At 41.8% G+C, this 21,681-nt stretch overlaps 3 protein-coding genes and 1 non-coding gene across 15 annotated transcripts; 3 read left to right on the top strand and 1 right to left on the bottom strand.

Moving 5' to 3' along the window:
- The first annotated feature begins 53 nt into the window (after positions 1 to 53).
- Positions 54 to 11,812, top strand: fanci (FA complementation group I). Of its 6 annotated transcripts, XM_042410494.1 has the most exons (38): positions 54 to 185; positions 733 to 832; positions 938 to 1,010; positions 1,189 to 1,319; positions 2,272 to 2,425; positions 2,503 to 2,560; positions 2,817 to 2,858; positions 2,998 to 3,121; positions 3,211 to 3,296; positions 3,393 to 3,525; positions 3,642 to 3,719; positions 3,805 to 3,941; positions 4,214 to 4,394; positions 4,490 to 4,577; positions 4,681 to 4,811; positions 4,894 to 4,964; positions 5,184 to 5,298; positions 5,389 to 5,511; positions 5,806 to 5,874; positions 5,978 to 6,079; positions 6,185 to 6,373; positions 6,734 to 6,855; positions 6,961 to 7,122; positions 7,520 to 7,699; positions 7,810 to 7,976; positions 8,075 to 8,151; positions 8,248 to 8,364; positions 8,440 to 8,491; positions 8,575 to 8,702; positions 9,064 to 9,129; positions 9,265 to 9,361; positions 9,459 to 9,643; positions 9,731 to 9,787; positions 9,877 to 9,936; positions 10,098 to 10,166; positions 10,370 to 10,465; positions 10,623 to 10,724; positions 10,997 to 11,812. In XM_042410494.1, coding segments are annotated over exons 1-38 (3,987 nt in total). In that variant the 5' UTR covers positions 54 to 183; the 3' UTR covers positions 11,060 to 11,812. The 6 variants fall into 6 exon arrangements, with proteins under 6 accessions (XP_042266428.1, XP_042266423.1, XP_042266425.1 ...); XM_042410489.1 differs by having other exon boundaries at positions 10,623 to 11,812; XM_042410491.1 differs by having other exon boundaries at positions 82 to 177; positions 10,623 to 11,812.
- On the bottom strand, positions 11,181 to 19,791 carry polg (polymerase (DNA directed), gamma). Of its 4 annotated transcripts, none has more exons than XM_042410495.1 (23): positions 19,703 to 19,791; positions 18,132 to 18,729; positions 17,724 to 17,919; positions 17,381 to 17,548; positions 17,092 to 17,238; positions 16,877 to 16,956; positions 16,564 to 16,746; positions 16,231 to 16,373; positions 16,027 to 16,150; positions 15,687 to 15,911; positions 15,403 to 15,520; positions 14,859 to 14,921; positions 14,515 to 14,628; positions 14,276 to 14,436; positions 14,122 to 14,175; positions 13,909 to 14,026; positions 13,658 to 13,793; positions 13,270 to 13,516; positions 13,054 to 13,176; positions 12,744 to 12,912; positions 12,223 to 12,431; positions 11,974 to 12,134; positions 11,181 to 11,264 (listed from the first exon to the last, which is right to left on the bottom strand). In XM_042410495.1, exons 1-23 carry the CDS (start codon positions 19,758 to 19,760, stop codon positions 11,200 to 11,202), a joined length of 3,660 nt encoding a protein of 1,219 aa, XP_042266429.1. In that variant the 5' UTR covers positions 19,761 to 19,791; the 3' UTR covers positions 11,181 to 11,199. The 4 variants fall into 4 exon arrangements, with proteins under 4 accessions (XP_042266429.1, XP_042266432.1, XP_042266430.1 ...); XM_042410498.1 differs by lacking the exon at positions 19,703 to 19,791 and adding an exon at positions 19,364 to 19,411; XM_042410496.1 differs by lacking the exon at positions 19,703 to 19,791 and adding an exon at positions 19,285 to 19,373.
- LOC121896627 (Golgi apparatus membrane protein TVP23 homolog A-like) lies at positions 19,072 to 21,681 on the top strand. 4 transcript variants are annotated; one of them, XM_042410505.1, is made up of 7 exons: positions 19,072 to 19,156; positions 20,058 to 20,140; positions 20,514 to 20,658; positions 20,794 to 20,883; positions 21,036 to 21,164; positions 21,257 to 21,385; positions 21,482 to 21,681. In XM_042410505.1, the coding sequence occupies exons 2-7, from the start codon at positions 20,061 to 20,063 to the stop codon at positions 21,506 to 21,508; spliced, it is 600 nt and encodes a 199-aa protein (XP_042266439.1). In that variant the 5' UTR covers positions 19,072 to 19,156; positions 20,058 to 20,060; the 3' UTR covers positions 21,509 to 21,681. The 4 variants fall into 4 exon arrangements, with proteins under 4 accessions (XP_042266439.1, XP_042266440.1, XP_042266438.1 ...); XM_042410506.1 differs by lacking the exon at positions 19,072 to 19,156 and adding an exon at positions 19,567 to 19,667; XM_042410504.1 differs by lacking the exon at positions 19,072 to 19,156 and adding an exon at positions 19,813 to 19,904.
- On the top strand, positions 19,616 to 19,688 carry trnar-ucg. The gene has a single exon. It is a non-coding gene; the product is annotated as a tRNA-Arg (tRNA).

Here is a 21,681-nt window from a genome sequence, read left to right on the forward strand (position 1 = left end):
ATTGGGTTGGGTGGCAGGTTAGATCCTAACTTGCTCCCCGCTTCCAATCGCGAGTCGGGACAGCTTTTTTAAAAAATCAAAAAACAATTGTCGTGGTGTTTACAATTCATCATGTGCGACAGTTTCGCAAATCTGGGATTTTCATCTAGACACGACCCATAACCACGCAGCAACGAGGTTGACATGTCTGTTGAAATTACGTTTTTCTGCAAAACGTTGTCTTTTGATTGGCAATAACACGGATATATGTTAATGAGTAATTTCGCGTAGTATCAAAGATATGTCATATTATTTCTGGTATTCTACTGAAGAACTGTATTGAATATGTATTAGACTTTTTAACTGTGAAGGTGAGTTATTAGATGCTGTGATTGTGGGATGTTGTAACTCGAACATGGCAACCATGACGAGCAACAGGAAGTATTCACTGGCGGGAAATTTGCTAAATATTATGAAAGCGTTCCCAAAGATACCAGAGGCTTGACTTTCCTTCTCAAGGACTACTTCACTGAATTAGCGTTAAATTAAGTTATATGTGTAACATTTAGGTTAGCTAGACGACCGACAAACAGATGTAAAGCCTTTATTCGTGCGTCAAATGTAACATTTAGCTACAGTAACGGCTATCAAGCTTGCGGACAATAAACGGGGATTTCTTGCTGTCTGTTACGTAGCTAATTGAAGATTAACAGTAATTTACCATCAAGCTGTGTCTGTAAACTATATTTGTAGGTTTATCATGAAGGCTGAAATGGATAAAATCGTCTCACTGTCAGATGGAGACAGAACTGCCGAACTTCAAAAATACCTGTCCTCCCTTACAGATGACCAGGTAGGTCAGCTTATTTGTGAATTTAACGTTAACTTACCTCACTTATCTTATGGATCTTGTCTGAGAGCTTATAAAATTCTTCCCTCTCTATTATCTCATTTCTAGCTAATCACTGTCATTACCAATAGCGCACTAAAGGGTAAGAAGATCGGTACCATGATTAAAGGCATATTTAAAGGTAAGAATACAGTGTTGGTATATTAGTGGTGTTAAACATCAGCTGTTCGACTTAACATTGTCATATCTCCAGTCAGAAATAATACAGCCAATATGAACTGCATTAGTTTTAATATCACATAGGACAGCCTGTGCATTAACAGCTCCCTTATTATACATGTTGTGCTCTTTTGTTTTAGGCTCTCCACCCAGTTCCTCTGAGGGGTCAAACCGCAGACTCCTGCTTTATCAACACTGCATCCCCCTGTGTGAGTCTGGTGACCTCCAGACTGAGGTGGCAGCTGATATCATTGGACTGTTGATGCTTGAGGTAAACATGTCTGATTATGATGCTCTTCTAGATGTTTATACAAGAACATACTCAAAGTGTTTTCTTTTAATAATGATGGGTGTTCAGTCAAAGGACAGCTAAAGACATACTGGGGGTCTCGGGGGTCTTGGACCCCTTAATTGACAGCTTGGATCCCTTGAAAATCTCAAAATTAAATTTTAGGGGAATCTCAACAATGTGCCTAATTATTTTTCATTTCTCAACACAGTAAGGTTTATTTTTATATAACACAATAACAATATATTTCAGTCAAAGCATTTAGTTCATTTGAATGAATTCAATAAAAAATATGAACAAATTCAGATCCATAATAAAAGTCCTTTCTTTATCTCATTTTTTTTAAAGTCCTTCTATCACAGCACTAACAAATAAAAAGACCAATAAAAGAACACAGCCGCACCTGTTCTTATATAGCTACTGGGATCTATAGGGTGATGTATGCCTATTCTGTTTTGGAAGTACTGCCCACAGCACCTGGACCCCCCGATTGTCACAGGGGAAGTAGTATCTTGTAGGATGGTGGCACTGGGCTCCAAATGTATCGGTCTTTGAATGAGAAATTAAATAACAACTTGACTCTTTTGAGCTCTCTGCACTAATGTGAGACATGGGTTAATACAATATGTCATCATGATAATGCTAAAATGTCTTCAGATGTGAGATTTAGATTGCAGAATTTTTTGTTTGGGGACACACACAAATTCCTTGCGGCTACCAGATTTCTGATCTAGTGTCAGTTTCTTTTACTTTTTTTTTTTTTTTGCAGCATCCTGTACTGAGTTGCTGTTTTTTTGCATTTTTCGAATAGTAGACGTGTGTTTAGATATTGTGTCCTCATGTCCATTTCCTTTGTTCATATGTCCTGTTTGCTACAGACACAACTAAAATCATTTCTGACTGATTCCCATTTTTCCTCTTGAATGTTCTACAGACTCACACATTGTCTGGAGCCTCTCTTGCACAACTGGCATCTCTTTTTGTTGACGCCATTAAGGTGGGAAAAATGGGCAGTGGGAAATCCTTGGAGCTATTTCCTACTGTGCTTACTGCTCTGGCAGCCTGTGAAGCCTTGTCATATGGCAAAGGTAAGTGCAAATTACTAACCTTGGTAACTTTGTTATTTTATATCAAATATATCTTATTTTGTTATATTATATCTTAGGTGAACTCAGTGGTGAGGAATACAAGAAACAGCTAATCAACAGCCTCTGTGCAAGCAGGTGAGGACACAATATCTCTGATTTTTTTTTTTCTTTTGTGCAGGGAAAGGGTGGTGGCACTCTGAAGTGATTATTTTTCAACTGCGTCATGCTGCTTTGTATTCTAAACACTTTTCACAAGCATATTTTGCAACAACAGCACTTCCACTCCTTTCACTGAGATGAAATATTAAAGTCAGAACCATTTGATATTGATCGTTAAAGGTTTGATGAATAGAAAATCAAAGTATGTTTGTATTTATCTTTTTTTATTCAGATGGGACCCACAATGTGTTATCCACCTGACGACCATGTTCAGGTAACACCTTTGACATCACTGTTCTGCTTCCTGCATATAATAACAGTTTATGCTGTAGCTTTGTCGTTTCCTTCTTTATTGCTTTCACTATGTTATCACAGTCAAGATTCTAAGGGTTTTTGTGTCTGCATCGTTTTAGGGACGTGCCCCTGTCACCAGAGGAGCTGCAGTTCCTGGTGGAGAAAGTACTGCGGATGTTCAGCAAACTAGATCTGCAAGAGATCCCGCCTCTAGTTTACCAGCTGCTGTTGTTATCAGCAAAGGTGTGTTTGTGTGTGTGATTTGCAGCAACAAGTGATTCCGTCTTTCTCTTTCTTCGTCAGTATCTAAGTGCCCCTATTGTGTCTGTTAGGGTTGTAAGAAACAGGTCTTGGACGGAATCATCAGTTATTTTAAGGAGCAAGACCTTCGCCAGGAAGAGGAGCAGAAACATGGAGAGTAAGTGACTCAAACATTGCAAGTGGCGTATATTCCTTCTAATTATCACTGCCTACTATCCATTTACTGATGATGTTTTTTCTGCCTCTTTCTCAGGAGCCTGGATCTAGAGGTTCAGTCCATTCCACAGGACCAGCTAAGGCATGTGGAGGGCACTGCTATCCTCCACATAGTCTTTGCTATAAGACTCGACCATGAACTCGGGAGAGAATTCCTTAAAAGCTTTAAGGTTGCCTTTGTTTAAACTGTCTGTTATTGACATTGTTTTAGAAAGTTTGATTAAATGTGTACTGCAGAGTTTACAATAAATCTTGATTTGCATTTTTTTTTTTTTTTTTTTTTTAGACATCTTATGGGGACCTATGCCCTTTCAGCGTTGCCCTGTTGCTCTCGGTGGCACGTATCCAGCGTTACGAGGAGCAGGTTGTAAATCTATTCTCGCGTGAGTCATATTTGAATTTGTCTGTTCTGCTCACTCATTTTCTCTCTCCTCCACTGGTTTTTGTAGGTTTTCGAGGTTTTGAAGGGAGCAATCATCAAGAGCTTCAAGGACGAGCAGCTGCAGCAGGGGTCAAAGTTCCTGCAGGACCTCCTGCCTGGGCACTGTAGCGTCGCTCAGATGATACTAGACACAGTGAAGAACAGGTAAGAGCATCAGAATTGTTGTTGCTCCATTACAGACCATGTGCTGATGTGATATATGCTATATGTTACCAGTATTTATCCACAGAGACAATGGCATACGAAAAGGTCTTTTAAATCGTGATTATGTGTGTTGGAAGTTTAAAAAGAAAACAATATGGACCATTTTGAAATGAGACACTATTAGGTGGATGATACAAGGTGGATGGATCCACCCCTTAAATAAATACAACATTTGTTGTTAATCTAACTCACATGAATTCTACACTGTGCAGTGTGTTTGGTTGGGACCATGTGACTCAGGGGCTGGTGCAGCTGGGCTTCTTCCTCATGGACACATTTGGACCCAAACCTGGACCATTTGGCAAGACCACAGAAGGGTCCACTACTGTAGCCAGGACCCCCACTCAGCTGGCATGTAAGCTTGGAAGTCGGGTGCTCTTGCAGGGCTTCAAGGTAACTCTTGGTTTTTCATTTGTAGAAGTGTCGTAATCTAAAATATGAATCTGACATTGACTATGTGTGTTTATTGTATTTTCTTCCATAATAAGATGCACGAGCCCATCCGAGGCGAGATATTGGAGCAAGTTCTGAATCGACTGGTCACAAAGACAGCCTCACCTGTCAGTCATTACTTAGGTAGCACATCTTTCAGGCATCGATCCCAACATTCAAATGTGCAACAGTGACCAATCAGTGAAACTAGAGACTAGATTTTCTTTTTTTCTTTTTGTATCATCAGACCTTTTCTCTGACATTGTGGTCTCTGCTCCCATGATCCTCCTGGAGTCGTCCTCAAAGGTGACAGAGACATTTGACCACCTGTCATACCTGCCCTTGGCAACTGTTCAGGGCCTACTAAAAGCTGTGCAGGTACTTAAACAGACACACACAAAAAAACACATGTAGAAATGACTGTCTTTTGTTTAATCCTTCTTGTCTGTTTAATCTCCAGCCTCTGCTCAAGGTCAGCATGTCCTTGAAAGATGCCTTGATTCTAGTTCTCCGCAAGGCCATGTTTTCCAGGTACATACATTGTTTCAGCACTCCTTTTTACACATTTCTGGCCAGTTCACAGATGTGCATATGTTGCTATGTAATACAATCAGATGATGTTTATGCATTATGGTTTGGTTAATGCATTTTGAGGCCTTAACATATTATAGTATTTAAAAAAGGCAGTTTAACAGCTCAAATAAAGTTAATTGTTGACACTGTTCTCCCCCCTAAATGACCCTTTGCTAGCCAACTGGATGGAAGGAAATCTGCAGTGACTGGCTTCTTGTTGCTGCTGAAGAACTTCAAAGTGTTGGGCAGCTTGGCCTCAAGCCAGTGTAGCCAGGCAGTCTCCTCCAGCCAGGTATATGTGCTCTTTCAATAGATGCACACGCAAGACGGGCAGCTATAAACATTTGTGTTATAGTAACTGTCTGCCTGAACCCCTGAATAGGTCCAAGTAGACGTTCATTCTCGTTACAACTCTGCTGCCAATGAAGCGTTCTGTCTGGAGATCCTCAGCAGCCTGCGTCGCTGCCTGGGCCAGCAGGCTGATGTTCGCCTTATGCTCTATGAGGTTAGATGTCGCTTTTCCATGCCATGTTTATTAGTTGATTTGAATTTTGTTACAAGTTGGGATTGCAGTTATGACTGATGGTCTTGATAACCATAGGAACAGTGTGTTGTCCTCCATCTTTAGCATCTTGTGTGCATATTTTTTAACTACAGCCAAAATTCTAAAGGAAACCCCTCAACATTTGTAGTATGATAATCTTTGGAGATTAATCTGTGCAGCCACACTTCTTTTATATCATGTGGAGTGCTGATGAATGCATTTCATACTGAGAAAGCAAACTATTGCCTGTTTCAGGGTTTCTATGATGTTCTCCGTCGTAACTCCCAACTTGCAAGCTCCATCATGCAGACCCTTTTCTCACAGGTATGTGTGCGTAGTGAGTGCATATTGTGTTATGTATATTAACCTGCTTGTCATATTTTTATACATGCATGGAGAGCCGTATGTTATGTCTTTGTATCCTTAGCTAAGGAGATACTACGAACCTGAACAAGACCTCCTGCCCCCCGTCAAACTGGAACCATGCATCACTGCTCATGGAGAGCAAGTCTACCTCCAGGAGCCACTGGTACTCTGTCTATAATGTAGAATTTTTGTGATTGTGTGCGCCTGCTTCAGCATGCTAGTTTCATTGTGTTAATGTCTTCTATAAATAGTATTTGTTCCATCTCAGGGCCATCTGGTGAGCTGTACTGTCCACTGCCTGCTGTGGCTTCAAAACGTGCACCGATCAGCAAACCTCAACGCTGGTGACAGCGATGACGATGAGGAGGAGGAGGAGGGATACCAGTCTGAACTCCAGACAATCCTAGAGAGCATGACAAGACGCATGATCAAGAGTGAACTTGAGGACTTTGAACTGGTATGCATTCATGACACTGGATTAAATGACATACACTGAACTACAGTGTATGGCCTTCAAAGTGGAAAGCTGCGTTATGTCTTTATCCCATCCACTCTAACTAAAAAAATATCAAAATTCAGTAAATATTTTCAACTAAGTACTGTGTGGTGCACAAGGAAAATATGAAATTCTGAAAGAGATGAAGCAAATAAGCATTTATTAATACAAATAAAGTGGTGGAACATTTTCTTGTAGACTTGTATAACAGCAATAATCAGCTGTCAGTATTCCTCATTGTTGTGCTACTCTACTCTGGTTATTAATGTTACGCCAGTGAAAGCATCATCTTTAGACATATACTGTCTGTGTGTTGATCAGGACAAGTCAGCAGAGTTCTCCATGGGATCCAGTGTTGGGGTGAAGAATAATATCTATGCTGTGCTGGTGATGGGAGTGTATGAGGTCCTTATGGAGTACAACTATATTAAAGCCAATTACAGGTAACAACCTCCTCACTTTGTGTGCTGTGGGTATTGTGCAGCACAAATGTTCTTATGCTGCTCTTATGTTCTTACATGGTGAATTTGCCATTTATATATTTCCAGTAAAAGCCACTTTGAGGAGCTCATTGAGTTGTTCAATCGCTACCACAAGCTGTCTGAGATCCTGAAGGAGAAATCTGGAAAGGGTCGAGTGCCCTCGAACAAGACCCCTCGCAGTTTACTCTCTGTGGGCTTCGTATCAACTCTCCTCACTGTGCTCTTCAGGTAAATGATCTCTGGAGGCAAGGATTGCTGTTAACTCTTAACTGGTTCTATCAATTATAAAGATTACATTTATGAAATCAAATCACTATACATGCATCTGAAAATTAATTGTATACATATTGTATTCATCTCAGAAATCACTCATTTCAGTTTTTTCTTTCCCATGTTTTTTTTAAATTTTTTTTTTAGCTTTTTTGTGTAGCATTTATTAAAATGACAGGGACAAGTAAAGTATTGTTGTATGATTGCAGCAGTGACTTAGCAATGAAACCAGAATCATTGCAGCCATAGCAGTGGTCTAGTATTTGCAGAACTAAAACATGAATTAAGCAATGCTGGATTGTTTGCCACAGACAAATGTGACAAATACTGTTTTTTTTTTTTTTGTCTTTTTCAGAGACAGCACTCAGAGCAGAGAGGAGGCTCTTTCAGTGCTGCGCTCAAATGGAGAATTTGTGCGTTATTCAGTAAATGTGGCTGTGCAGAAGATCCAGCAGCTGGAGGAAACTGGACACACAGACGGCCCAGATGGACAGAACGCAGACAAGACTTTCAGCTTCCTCTGTGACATGACAAGGTAGGAATCCGTGGCTTGAATAACAGCATTTAGTTAGACTGTGTTCATGGCTTTGTTCTTTGTGACATTGTTCGACCAATGAGAGGTCCTTTGTCTAATGGTCTTCCCAGTGTGCTGATGTGGCGCTACACCAACATCCCCAGCGTGGTGGAGGACGGAGGGAAGAAGGAGAAGCGGTGCAGTCTGTCCTTGCTCTGTCTGGAAGGTCTGCTCAGGATCTTCACAACCTGCCAGCAGCGTTACCCAGACAAGATGGCCCAGCTCCTCTCTACCATGGGTTAGACATGTGTAGCTTTCAAACTATAAAAACAGTGAATTAAATGTTCTCACCTCAACAGTCTGCAGGAATTGCCTGACATTTTATGCTTTCTCCAGAAATCTCCGAGGACGATGCCGAGCCAGACGACGGCAACGTCACAGAGATCAACTTCTTTTACATCAGACAGTTTCAGGTGTGATGAGATGTGTACACAGCTGCATGTGTAGTTATTTTTATCCCATCTGAGTGTCTAAACTAATAATCCAGTTTTCTTTGCATTTGTCAACAGAGGGCGCTGTTCACTCAGATAAGTAGAGGAGAGGAGGAATTTAACAGCAAAGAGGCTCAGCTGTTGGTCAGCATTTTGAGCGTACTCTCACGCCAGCTAAAGCCCTCCTCCCAACAGGTAGGTGCACTCTCACGTGCACTTCATAGGACAAAGTGAGTGGTACTTCTGCTAACACATGTCTTCATCTAACAGTTTGTTCAGATGATCACATGGACTCTGAAAATCTGCAAGGAGACCAGTTTTGGTGAGTGACATTTGAATTAAACTTATTTAAGGTTTGGTGGGATTGTTTACTGAGGCCTGTTTCTCTCTCTCTCTCTCTCTTAGAGGATTCTGCTTTCTCCAAGGGGCTGCTCTCACTTCTCTTCAGCCTGCATGTTCTCTATAAGAGCCCTGTGAGCCTGTTGCTGGATCTCTGCCGAGACATCCACAGCCAACTGGGAGATATTGATCAAGTAACACACAGTCACAATGAAAACAATTGCAAGGCAGTAGGAGGCATCAGTCGATACCCCAACTAGAATGATTTAATTATGAAAAATGGGGCCACCACACAGTTAATTAGTTTGTAGATCTGGTTGTCTCTCTGTATAAAAGATAATATAATTTAGGCATTTTAAAATACTTTATTTAAGTACAATACAGGCTGTTTGATGCCCATTGTAACATGCAAAAAGTGATATATTTTATAATGTTCTCAAACCTTTTTTGATAATATGGCCTTCTTGTAAATTGTTGACAATAATTGTCAACGAATGTACCTTTTTAAAATGAATAAAATTTTTATTCAACCTTTTTTTTTTTCTCCATTATCAGGATGTGGAGGTAGAAAATCAGTCTCACTTTGCCATTGTCAACATGAAGACTGCAACAACAGCAACAGTGAGTGCAGTTTTTTTTTTTTGTTTTGTTTTGTTCTTTCACCTGAAGCTTCTGACTTGCTTTTAAACAGATAACCTTGAATCTGTTTTGCATAGTGCTCACCGTCTTCATCATGATTTTAATCTTTTGTCCCAGCTGCTGGTCCTGTCTCAGGTTGACAAGGTGCTTGATGAAGTGGACTGGCTGATTGCCAGAAAGAAAAGCCAGACGGCCTCTGACAAAGCGGGCTCAGGTGAGAAGCCTTTTACACTTGATGCTCACTTGGACTAGTGGTGCGAGTTGGATGCATCTGTCAAAAAATTTCATGATATTCTGTTGCTAATGTGTAGAAGAGGCCACACAGACTGCAGGTCAGCAGGATCCAGTGGAGAAAGCGGTGACACTGCAGCTTGGGACCCTTTTGACAGCTTTAAATGAGCTGGTCCAGACAGCCCTGCTGCCTGGCACCTGCACCATTACACTGCTGAGAGAGCTGAGTCGCACATACACCATCCTCACCACCCTGGTCAAATATGTGCGTATTTGTCCACTCAATGATCTTTCTATCTCTTTTTTGAATATGCCCAGTGTGACAATTTCTTTTCTCCACATCTTGTTTTAGTACATCCAGGTGTGCTCCAGCCAGCACTGTGCACTACCTGCACGCGTTGAGAAGCTGGTGAGTCTGAGGATTTCAATTTTGTGGTCTGAATCTTCTAGTATTTCTGATGTCGTGCTAATTTAGTGTTTCCTGTGTCGTCTGTGCAGGTCAAACTGTCTGGCTCCCATCTAACGCCGCAGTGCTACTCTTTCATCACATTCGCACAGGTACAGCTTGGTTTCCTGCCAAAGCTTTCAGGCTGACACAGTTTGATTTTTAAATTACAGCTTACTGCTTTTCTGAAGTTTTTAGTCGTGGACTTGACACAAGTAATTCATCCCCAAGAGGGAGAGTTGATGTTTTTGAAATAATGAGTTTTCTTTGCCAGAATGGAGAATTCGGTGGTGGAGATGACAAGAAGAGAAAGAAAAGGGGTGAAGTGAACACTGCTGCCTCTGTAAGGACATTTGTCTCCTATAATTATGTAATAATGCTGATGCATGTAATTGATTATAACAACAATACATGTACATATTCTGTTTATCTTTATTATATCAAAAATGTATGTACAAATGTATAGATACACTGTTGGCTTGAAACAAATCTGTTAGGAGATTGCATTTGTTTATCTAGATCTGTTCTTTTTTTTTCTCTTGGCAGGCAAAGCTTCTGCGTGAGACAAAGGCCATTCCTAACTTGATCTTCAGCATTGAACAGTATGAGAAATACCTCATCACACTCTCAAAGAAATCAAAGGTATGTGTGAGCTGGATGAGTTAAGATAGTTGACAAAATCAGATTTTCAAAATACATAAAACTTATGTAACACGCACTGAGCAAAATGCCGTAAGCCCCAAGAACAATGTTTGTACAGTGTCAGCAGTTTTAACACATCTGTGTGTATGTTGTCCAGGTAAATCTGATGCAGTACATGAAGCTGAGCACCTCAAGAGATTTCCGCATCAACGCTGCTACTCTGGACGCAGCCCTGCAGGAGCAGGACGACAGTCAGGAGGTAAGTACCATCTTAAACCTGGCAGCTTTCCAAAGGACAGATGATACTGTCTTTACCTTACACACATTCACATCAGTCAATAAAGCTGATCTTCAATATCCAGACTGTGGTAACTGTTGAAATGTTTCCCCCCTTGAGGTGCATGCAGCTTAAAGATTAATCCTTAATTTGGTTTTAGTTGTAGAACATTTTAGAATGCACTGTCAGTATTTTGAATAATCTCTGTTTCAGTAGGTTTTTTCAGTGTCTGTTTCTTCTTCTAATCCTTTCAGACCACAGAGTTACAGGACGCAGAGGAGACACAAGAACCCAAACAGAAGAAGAGAAAACAATGAATCGACACTCGCTCCTCTTGTTGTTACGCACATCTCCAGATTCCTCACTGATCTTCAACTTGACCAGCTGTTGATGAGCCTCCTGGCCGCTGTGTATCTGCACTGTTGTTCTGGGTAACAGTAGTTTGGCCCACAAAGTGCTATTTTGCTTTGCTCAGAGAGCCTTTAGTGACGTCAATGATTTGGTAGATGTCCAAGGCCTCACCTGTGGAAAGTTTGCACACATTACTTAACAGTCTGTTTGTGCTCTGTAGTTTACTTTGTTCACAAGGAACACTGTGTATATTCTGTACATGGTACATATTTCTAACACAGTAAATGTAAATTATAGCTGTTCTTTATGGCTGACATTAAAACAGTAATTTCTATTTTACACTGTGATGATTTGTCAAGGAGCAACTGAAAGTAATCTGACTTTCTGCAAGTTCATAATTAGAACTGGCTCTGCCTGCTGTTTTAGGACTCACTTATGTTATGGTTAGCACAACTGTAACAACATAGTACTTGAGATGGCCCTACCTTGCCAGTCAGTACTACACTAACAGAATAAGTTGATCTATGGTTTCCCATCACATGAATAAATCCTGAAGAGACTTTCAGCCTACTTTTGTCATAGGAAGTGCTGTTTTAAAAACATATTTTCTTTCTTATTCAGTTTATTCAGTCTCTTTTATAGTGACTGTTTTGTTGAATTGATATGTTATATTTGATTTTGGACTGAGATATGGAGATAAACTTCAGATTTTGACTTATCTTTGGTGTCTCATAAAACTTATTTTATTGGATAAGAGATGGTGGAATTTACTAGTTTTTACATCTGAGTTTCCCTCCTGTTTTTTTTAATGCACATTGGTATAATGTAATGTAAGGGTTTCCTGCAGTTAAATAAAGGCTAATGATTGTGCAGGGCTCACCAGGTGACAGGTTGTATCTTCGCTCCAGACCTGTGGGGTTAGAAGGGGTCACGCAGTCCATGGTGACCTCCTTCCTCAGACACTGGTCAATGTCAACGGCACTGAAGAAAGCTACTGACTGTGGAAGGTCCGATATTCCTAACGCATGGGCGAACATACTCCTGCAGGAGACAGACGAACACGATTACAAAAAGCTTTAAAGTTACTTGTCCATTATCTAGTGGAATAAATACCAAGCTGTAAACAAACCTTGTCAGTAGGTTGGTGATCTGAAGTGCCAGTGCTGCTCGGTAACGGTCCTCGCTACGGATGAGATACCGCACCTCATCATGGATGCTGATGCAGAAACGACCATCAATGTCATACTCTTCAAAGAGCCACTTCATTGCCACCAGCATCAGATGTAGATAGTCCACTGCTGAGCTCTGGACCACCCAGTTCACTCTGCTGGTGATAAACTGACAGAGAAATCCAGTGACATGAACATATAAGATCCATTTTGAAAGCATGAGATTATTTTGTGGTAAAGAGCCTTGATTTTCCAGTTACAATTGACCTCATGTTGTTAGGCCTTTTCATTTATTTCATATTTCTTAAAGTTCTTATTCAGAAAGTGGCCACATGGCAACAGACAGTAAAATCATAAAAGACTATTTGCATCTCCTAACATCAAATATCCACATACTTCTGCAAAATGTTTTTGACACACAAGGCCATGTTTGATATGGACTGCTCATGCTAGTTGAATATCATCATCAACATAGTCTCACCTCGTCCTTTACTGCCGTGGGCTCCAGAGCTCTGCTAATCCTGCAGCCTAGGACAGGAGTGGCTGGCTGGTCTGAATGGGCAATACTTTCCAGTTTATTGAACATGTCCGACTCTGTACCTCCAGACCAAAGACGTTTGCCAACCATATCCCACCTCCTCCGCCGAAAGCTTAGGGGTATAAGGAACAGAGAGAGAGAGAAATCAAGAAACAGAGCATCTGGGAGGATGCAAGAGAATATTTATGTGACCCTGAAAGGCTCCTGACAAGTGGTTGTGGATGTTTGTTCTAGGTTTTACTTGCTTGCTCACCTCTGTGAGGCCAGTCTACTGATCCTGCGCAACTCCTGCAGGGACACACTTCCATCTTCCTCCCTCTCCACGTCTATATCCAGTTCATTGACCAGCCACTCACCATCCTCTGACAGATGATATCTGGCAAAAAACAAAACACAAACATGCAGCATGAAGGCAAAACTGTGTCACCTTTGCACAAACAACTAAACCTGCAGTAGAGAGAGAGTGTACCTGCGAATACCCTTTGTTAAAGCGTACATCTGCCTGGCCTTACTGGCAGCTTCTGTCTGACCGAGGCGATGGTTGAACTGCATCAGCAGTCTCTCAGCAAAGGGCTGCCCTGCACCATAGATGCGCCCATAGTTAAACACCTTGGCATGTTCCCGGCTGATGCCCACAGCATCAGCAGTGCGGCTGTGCAGGTCAGTGCCCTGACTCTTCTTTCCCTGAAGAGTCATCCAGCCAAACGCTGTACAACCTAAACACAGCAGAGACATGAGATGAGTGCAGTTAACATCATATTTGTTAAGACTATGACTGATTAAAATAACTACATTTTACAACTTCTAATAATATGTTTAGTTTTAGGTAAATAAGATTTGACAGGGACAAAACTCACCGTGCATGCCAGCAAAGTGAGCCTCTCCAAGCACAGCAGCAATCCACAACTCTTGAGAGTCTACATCTGCTCCCACCAGGTGGTACCCAGGTGGTACCTGCACCATCGCCTTCAGCTCACTGCCTACTCGGTCCCTCTGTGGACACAAAATACAGCCAATACAAACATTGTTCCTCTACTGTCTGATATTTGGCAGTTGCATCAGGAATCTCAGACTTTGTGTGTTTGTCTTTGTTGCCTCTGCTGCTTACTCGTGCATTACTGGCAGTCAGCCACGTTGGCTCCACAGCCCTTCGTGTTACCGTTCCTGCAGTGATGACTTGAGGTAATATGGCACCATACTGACCCTCTTGATCAAAATCTTTGTGTCTTTGGGAGACAGAAAGATTGTTGTATACAGTAAATGATTTTCCTCACTGTATGGCTGGTCACTAAATACAGGATAGCTACTGATACAAACAAACCTGCTGACGAAGTGAGGAAGCTCTCCCTTTCGCAGCCAGAGAACCATCTGAGAGCTATGAGGGGACAAGTCATGTATTGAACATCTTTATGTTAACAAAGCTGATTGTGATCACCCATAAGTAGGACTAATTTTATGATGAGAAATAAGGGTACCTTATACGTTTATGTGCATTCCTCCAGAAGGACATCATTTTGTTGATCTCCAGAGCACGTGTAGCATTGGTTCCGCCCCTCCCTGCCCGAAGAGTACCATCCTCCATCTTAGACAGGAAGTCTTTTGAAAATGGACTGCCAACATTGTTCTGATTACCGTCCTGAAACACAAACATGTTCTGTTACACAATGAAAGGAGTGCGATGTAGGTACAATGTGACAGCAAAACTTTACTTCACCTTATGCGGTAATTTGAAAAACCAGCACCCTGGTATGTCTACATCGTTGTAGGGGCCGTTTCCATGGTGATAGTGGCAGTGACTCTTCTCTGGGACATAATGTGGATCTTGGGACTGTTGTTGATACAGAATACAGTATGTCATACAACACATCACAACAACACATCACAAGAGAAAAATAAATATAGAATAAAAATGTCAATACACTTCATGTTAGATCAGATAGTGCTGTTCAGTATATAAACCTACAAACGCAGAAATTTTACAGTACAGTGTAAAACTGTCCATGATCAAGGTAAAAAAAAAAAAGTGATAAACCATCTACAAAAGAACAATTCACTCACCCCATTTTTCATTATGACTCCATTTTCCTCTATCGGTCTCTCCAGGGAACTTAACTCCTCCACCTTGGGATGAAGTTAAGAAAAACATCTGTCATGATAAATATTCTGTCCTTCAAGATCATGTGGGTGTGATCTATAACCTAATGTAACACCGATTGAAAAAAAACTGTGTCACCAATGCAAAGCAAATGAAACAAGGTCCAGTTAACAAATATTACATTTTGGTGAACCTGCACCATGACACATCATGCTGCATTAGCTTGCAGCTGTTTCTGTTTGCACTGTAGCCACAGATGTACAGGAAATCACCTTGATTACTATTGAGTCTTAAAAAGAACAGTCTAAATTTGATGATTATGAGACAAGATCTGAAATTAAACTGTTGATTTATGGATGTTTATCCTCCTGACGTCTGTGTTTTCCCGTTTGACTGAACCCCTTCGATGCTAATTGCTTCAAATGGGTTCTAAGGATTAAAATGACAAAATGAAAGCTTCTTGTAAACATGACAACAATTGAGTCATATTACATTATGCTGATGTACCTTTGCCCACACTGTGCTGTCTGTCCACATGAGGTCATCTGAGGGGTTGCAGTCCTGGTATTTAGGCTGCTCTTTGCTGTTCTGCTCACAATACTCTTTGTAGATACTCTCAATAGTACTGTGGAAGACATAAAACTTTAATACATGTATACAAATCAAATGCAGTCTAAATCTGACTGAGGCTAAACAATCAGTAGACATATCCAGCCAGGTTATGATTATCCTGCTATGCTTCATGACAGCATCCTATAACACTTGTCTTGTAAGAGCAGTGTATTAAATACCTATGTGGACACACTGGTCCTTCGTTTTCCTCCTCAGAAGTCAGGTTATCCCTGCGCCCAGGAACCAGGTAGCCCCACCCATGTTTCTCTGTGTAATGCAGGGGGAATCCATCCCACGTCAGACCCATCAGCTTAGGAGTCACTCTCATCTGTAGACTGATGAGGCTGGCTCCAGGTGACCAGCTGTCCTCTTCAGACATCTTCTCACACAGCTTACGATACCACCTGATGACACAGTTACGGAGGTGATACGGTCAGGAAGACAATAATTGAGGCAGAATGATGTGAGTCAAATGGGTATGACACTGGGTGTCTCTGTGGTGCCTGGTGGTGAGCTTACCCTGGGTGCCCAGGCAGATGTTGCCTTCTCTTGGGGAGTCGATTCACTGTTTCTTTCAACTTCTCCACAGCCAGCCTGCTGGGGTGAGGGCCTGCCATCTCCTCTTCATTTGGTGGACCTGGGTCTGATATCACAACAGTTATCTTAAAAAAAGACATATAAAATATTGGTTTTATAAATGTGGCCCAGGGTCTGGGTATATACCTTCTTCCCACTCTGGAAGAGGAGTAGCAGCTTGTGTTTCAGCTGCTTGTTTGGAGAGTTTCTTCTTGCTGGTTGCCAGTTTCTTCTGCTTGAACTCCTGCACATCCCACTCAAGATCCCAAAGCCAGGGGTCGTCTTTATATCTAAAGTAAAATACATAAATTATGTCATTCAGTGGTTGTTTTCATACACAACACCTTAAAGCACCCACCCCTTAGAGTTACAGAACTACAGATTATAAATAAATCTATAATTCTTTTAACTTTATCAAGCATTTATGGGGAAAATGACATAACAAGCTGCAGTCAGAAACATGCTGACAAGTCTTCTCACTTGTCGTCATGCAGGAGCTGGCAGGCATCGTCCGCTAGAGTCATCAGAGACTTCTTTAGTTCTCTCTGGAGCTCTTCGTAAATGTCCTGAGAATCCTCTAGGTAACGCCCCCAGTTTTGATTGACAGGAAGGTAGCTCACACCCATCTCCAGCATTCCAGCAAACGTCACTGGATGAGGGCATCTTGTAAAAGATAGAGGAGATGATGTTATTTTCCACCATTGTTATGAAAGCAAAGTCATTGTTCTAGGCTAGTGAATCAATAAATAAGAAAGAGTTCAAGGAAAATATTTGTGGGTGGGGATATGCAGACCTCTCCATGAAGAGTGGTAGTTGTTCTGTGAACACTTGATGTGTGGCCAGGACATCCAGGGCGCAGTATTGCATTAACTCCTGTAGGGGTCAGCATAGGCAAAATTACTGGCCACCTCAAGATTAATGCAAGTCATTCAGAACACCTAATGATATGAATACACTTTGATTAAGATTACAGATAATCTGACGTGGGATTTATGATTAATCTCAGACCTGGAAGTTGTTCCTGACATCCACCATGCTGCCCTTTATAAAGATCTCTCTGGCCTCTTTCTCCAGTGGCGGCCCTCCCACATACAGAGCATGGACATCAGCCAGGTTGTTGATGCTGCTAATATTCACCCAGTCCCAAGAGCCAATCTAATCACAAGAATACATCATGTCACATTAAGTTCTCTAATGCCAAAAGACAAGCAATTGATCTCACATAACACAAAAGCAGATCTGCGGCACTATCACTTGTAATGCATGTGGTAGAAGTATGGTGAGAAAAGACACAAACCGTTGGGCCATTCTTTTTGTGTCCAGCCCTCTTAATGTGTTCCTTGACCTCCTGCAGGCCTCTCCTCTTGCCCAGCTTGTTGGCCATCCACAGTGTGCGCTGGAACCCAGTCAGCCCAGAGATGGCCATGTGAAGGCTCATGGTGTCCATGAAGCGTACTTTAGAGCCCTTTAAAAACAAAACTTTTTGTGAAATATCTGTAAAATCTGTAATCTGAAATTGAATCATGTCACTAATACAATGAGGATCATTAAATAACACAAGAAGAAAGAGGACTAGAAAGGAGCAAGTAAATACCTAAATGAGAGGCTGGGGTGAAATACAGCACCCTCCGAATACTGACCTTTATCAAGTATTGCTCCTTGATGTATGATCGGTCAAAACTGACATTATGACCCACTATGAGCCTCTTCTTCCACTGACCCTTTGGAGGGCGGGCAGAGTTTACTGGTGTCTCCAGTGGGATGAGGTCAGTGAGGTTCAGCTGGTTTGACCATGAGTACCGCTCTTCAATCAGACGCTTACTGCACCAGGAGTACCTAGCAAGAAGTGAGTGATTAAATAAACAGTTGGAAAAAATTAAAATCTAAATGTTGCGCATCAACATCCACATCCCATTTTCGTGTCTGAAAACATGTGTGTTTTTAGCATTTTTGGTAGCATAAACACCACAAGTTACCACATTAAGCTAATAAATCATTCCAATAAACAGCGTAATGCCAGTCAGAGCAGTTCTCTTCTCTTTACTCACCAGTTAGTGGGAGACATAGCGACAGCCAGTGTAGGACACTTTCCCTCTGTTGTGCACACCTCCACATCAAATACCAGTGCTGTCTCATCTGGGAAATCAACCTTCTGACTCTCCCCATTTGGCCCATAACGTGTCCAGCCAGCCTCCCATGTCCACTCCTGAGGCATGGGTGGCAACGTTGCTTGCTGCAGCATGAAGGCAGCCTCAAGGTATGGAAGGCTCTGTGTCTTTGCCAAAACCCGGAAGTGCTCATCTATATTTTTGCCGTACATTTTGGAAAGCTTCAGCTCCACATCGGGCATCAGTGAAGTTTCCTTGCCCCATAACTCATGCTTCTGCAAGTGCCTAACGCTGCGCTCCACATCTTCCTCTCTATACTCTGGCTCCAGCCCTCGAAAGATCTGCTCATGGAGATTTCTCGACAGCATCTGGATGTTCAGGGGGTTCAGGCGGGTCTCTGTGGAGTCCTCGCCCTGATTGGAGTGAGGCTTGGTGGAGTAGAGGGAGCGTAGACATCTCCATTGTGTAGCAATGAGAGGTCTCTGCAGATGACAGCGGAACACATGCAGCATCACCTCATAAGGACTTCTCACTACAGCTGGAAGACATTAACAGGATGAGATATGATTAGATGAGATGATAAAGCTATTATAATGTTGTTAAGTGGCTTACATCTTCCTGTCCTACATCCATGTGATTGTTTTGAACTTATTTCTTATTCAGTAAAACTAAAAACATAAAAACTGCCTTTAGTTTAACCTGCTTGGTCACCATTAATACCTCAATATTACACTCATCCATACCCATACCTACTTTACATTCACTGGGTCAAGAACACTTTTGATATATTGCACTCAGATAACCTTGAAAAAAAGGTCTCCTAAACCTAACGTATGACGTACATGACGTAGAACTTTGTAGCGTAGGTAAAGATGCACAGTTGATTACGTAGAAAAATAGTTACCTGCCTGTCTAGAGCGCGTTCAAGCTAACGTTAAGTATACTCAACCAAATGAACCAGCAGGGTATGTTTACCAACACCTCAAAGACAGTGGCTTACATGTGAGCAACTGGTGAACAGTTAAACAAAATAATAGCTGGTTAGTCTGTTTGTTAGCTTGACTGTCGCTAAAACAAAAGAAAGGCACCTAACCTGTTATGTGTAACCAGGTGTAACGTCGATGTATTCATCCAAAAGATGTATAAAGTTGCTTCAACATTAGCACGCTTACCCACGGGGTTGTAAGACCACGGCAAACTAAAAATATGAGCGACCTCAAGCGGTCTGGATGACTGCGCCTGTTTTAACAATACAACCAACTAATTGGATGAATCTCACAGTGGACATATTGTCTGTTCTGTTGGTCCGAACTGTTAGACGTAGATTATTAAAATAAAAAACAAAAAACCTTGACATAAAAAAATTATAATCTGTATTGTATTTACTATTAAAAAGCTCTTTATCGCCTCCTGCACTCATCGACGGCCGCGTGGCCTAATGGATAAGGCGTCTGACTTCGGATCAGAAGATTGCAGGTTCGAGTCCTGCCGCGGTCGCTTCTTTTGAATACCTTGGATGTATCTATCCGTATTATTTTCCTCAGCGAAATGTAGTTCCATTATCGACATACAGGCTGACTGAAACTAGACCGCCATGTGACGACGGGCTGTTGTCAATGTAGCGGCTGGGGGAAGCATTGTCGGTGTCGGTCTTATTTCACTGCTACACCTGGTTTATTCCAGCCCTCCATACAGCTAGGCTTTACCTAAATGGTACCTCGCTTTGCTTTACACATATGGGCTACTGACTGTCATGCGACAAACGAGTCATTTTTTTGTCTGGCTCTAAGTGCATTGTGTTTGTGTTTCTGTATTGTATTAGCTGGACTGGTTAAATAACTGATGTATTCTGTTGTTTCTCGTCAGACGATGGCGGATGACACGGAGGATGTTGAGCTGGACTTTGCTGATGATGAGCAGGAGAGGGCGCGGAGAAGCGCTGTCATAAGGTACACTGAAGGAAATATTGACCATACAGGCCTAACCTCATTTGTCTAGTACAGACTATTTTCATTTTATGAATTTTGAATTAATAGAGAAACCGGACAGTGGGGAGATTTCATTTATAAATAGTTTAATTTAAATGACACTTTCCAAATAAATCTCAACTTAATTAGAAACAAGTGGAGCTTTCTCATCCATATTGCTGATATTTTTACATTAATATTTCTCATCCTCTCTTTCTGTGCTGTAGCCTGTAGATTTGCGGTTGTTTCTGCCTGCTCTAACCTCATGTTAGCCTGCTTTTTATAGGCCTTTATGTCAAGATGTAGTGTATTGAATGCTGCTTAGCTTTTCACTTATAATCTGTTTTGATTTCAGACATCCCCTTGCCACCTTTTTCCACCTGTTCTTTCGGGTGGTTGCCATTGTCTCCTATTTGCTCTGCGACTGGATCAGCAAGAACTTTGCGTCCTGTTTTGTCCTCATCATCACTCTGCTCTCTTTCGACTTTTGGTCTGTCAAGGTGAGAGGTCAACAGCTACTGATCCCCTCTCCTTACCTACAGTATATCTCACCCCCTTCTGTTGTTGTGCCCTCTTAATTTATCCTCCTGTGCATTTCAGTACTCTTCAATCACTTTCTTTCTGTGTTGTTTCAGAATGTAACTGGCAGGCTGTTGGTTGGGCTGCGCTGGTGGAATCAGATCGACGAGGATGGAAAGAGCCTCTGGGTGTTTGAGGCCAAAAAAGTGAGACACTGTCGTTATTGAGTGTCAATTTGACACTCAGTGAATCTACGCAAGAATAAAAAAAAAAACAACATTTTTAACATTCTTTTGGGCATTGTGTGTGTGTGTGTGTGTGTGTGTGTGTGTGTGTGTGTGTGTGTGTGTGCATGCAGACTTCCAGAGGCAATAACATTGGGACAGAGGCTGAGGCGAGGATATTTTGGCTGGGTTTAATCATCTGTCCTCTCATTTGGACATTCTTCTTCTTCACCTCCCTTTTCTCGCTGAAGTTTAAATGGCTGGTGAGACACATGGCGGCTTGTGTGCATGCTCTGAATTGAAATCACACAACACTGCATCCATCTGTATCTATCACTCTGTCTGTCTTCACCAGGCACTTGTGGTAGCCAGTATTTCCCTTCAAGCAGCTAACCTCTACGGCTATCTACGCTGCAAGGCAGGGGGACAGGAGGGCCAACCTCCAGATACCCGCTCTTTCATGGGACAGCACTTCCTTCAGCGTGTGAGTGACTGACTGCTGCATTTTTTTAGCATGTGCAGTCGTCCCGTTACCATGTGAAAAATTAGGAGTGACCACTGATTATTTCTTCTCTTCCAGCCAGACATCATCTTTGGAATACTATAAAGATTGCTTCCTGTACCTGAACAGCCACCCTGCTGTGCTCCTGTGTGTGTCTACTTGAATGGCTTTGTGCCGCTTGCATGCCTTTGTTTCATGCTGCTGACTGTTCACTTCACATGCTGCCCATAGAAATGCCTGGCTATTATGTCAATAAAAGATGAGTGCATTACAATTTC

Source organism: Thunnus maccoyii, chromosome 5 (genome assembly GCF_910596095.1).
Source record: "Thunnus maccoyii chromosome 5, fThuMac1.1, whole genome shotgun sequence".
In the NCBI taxonomy this organism is placed as follows: Eukaryota; Metazoa; Chordata; class Actinopteri; order Scombriformes; family Scombridae; genus Thunnus; species Thunnus maccoyii.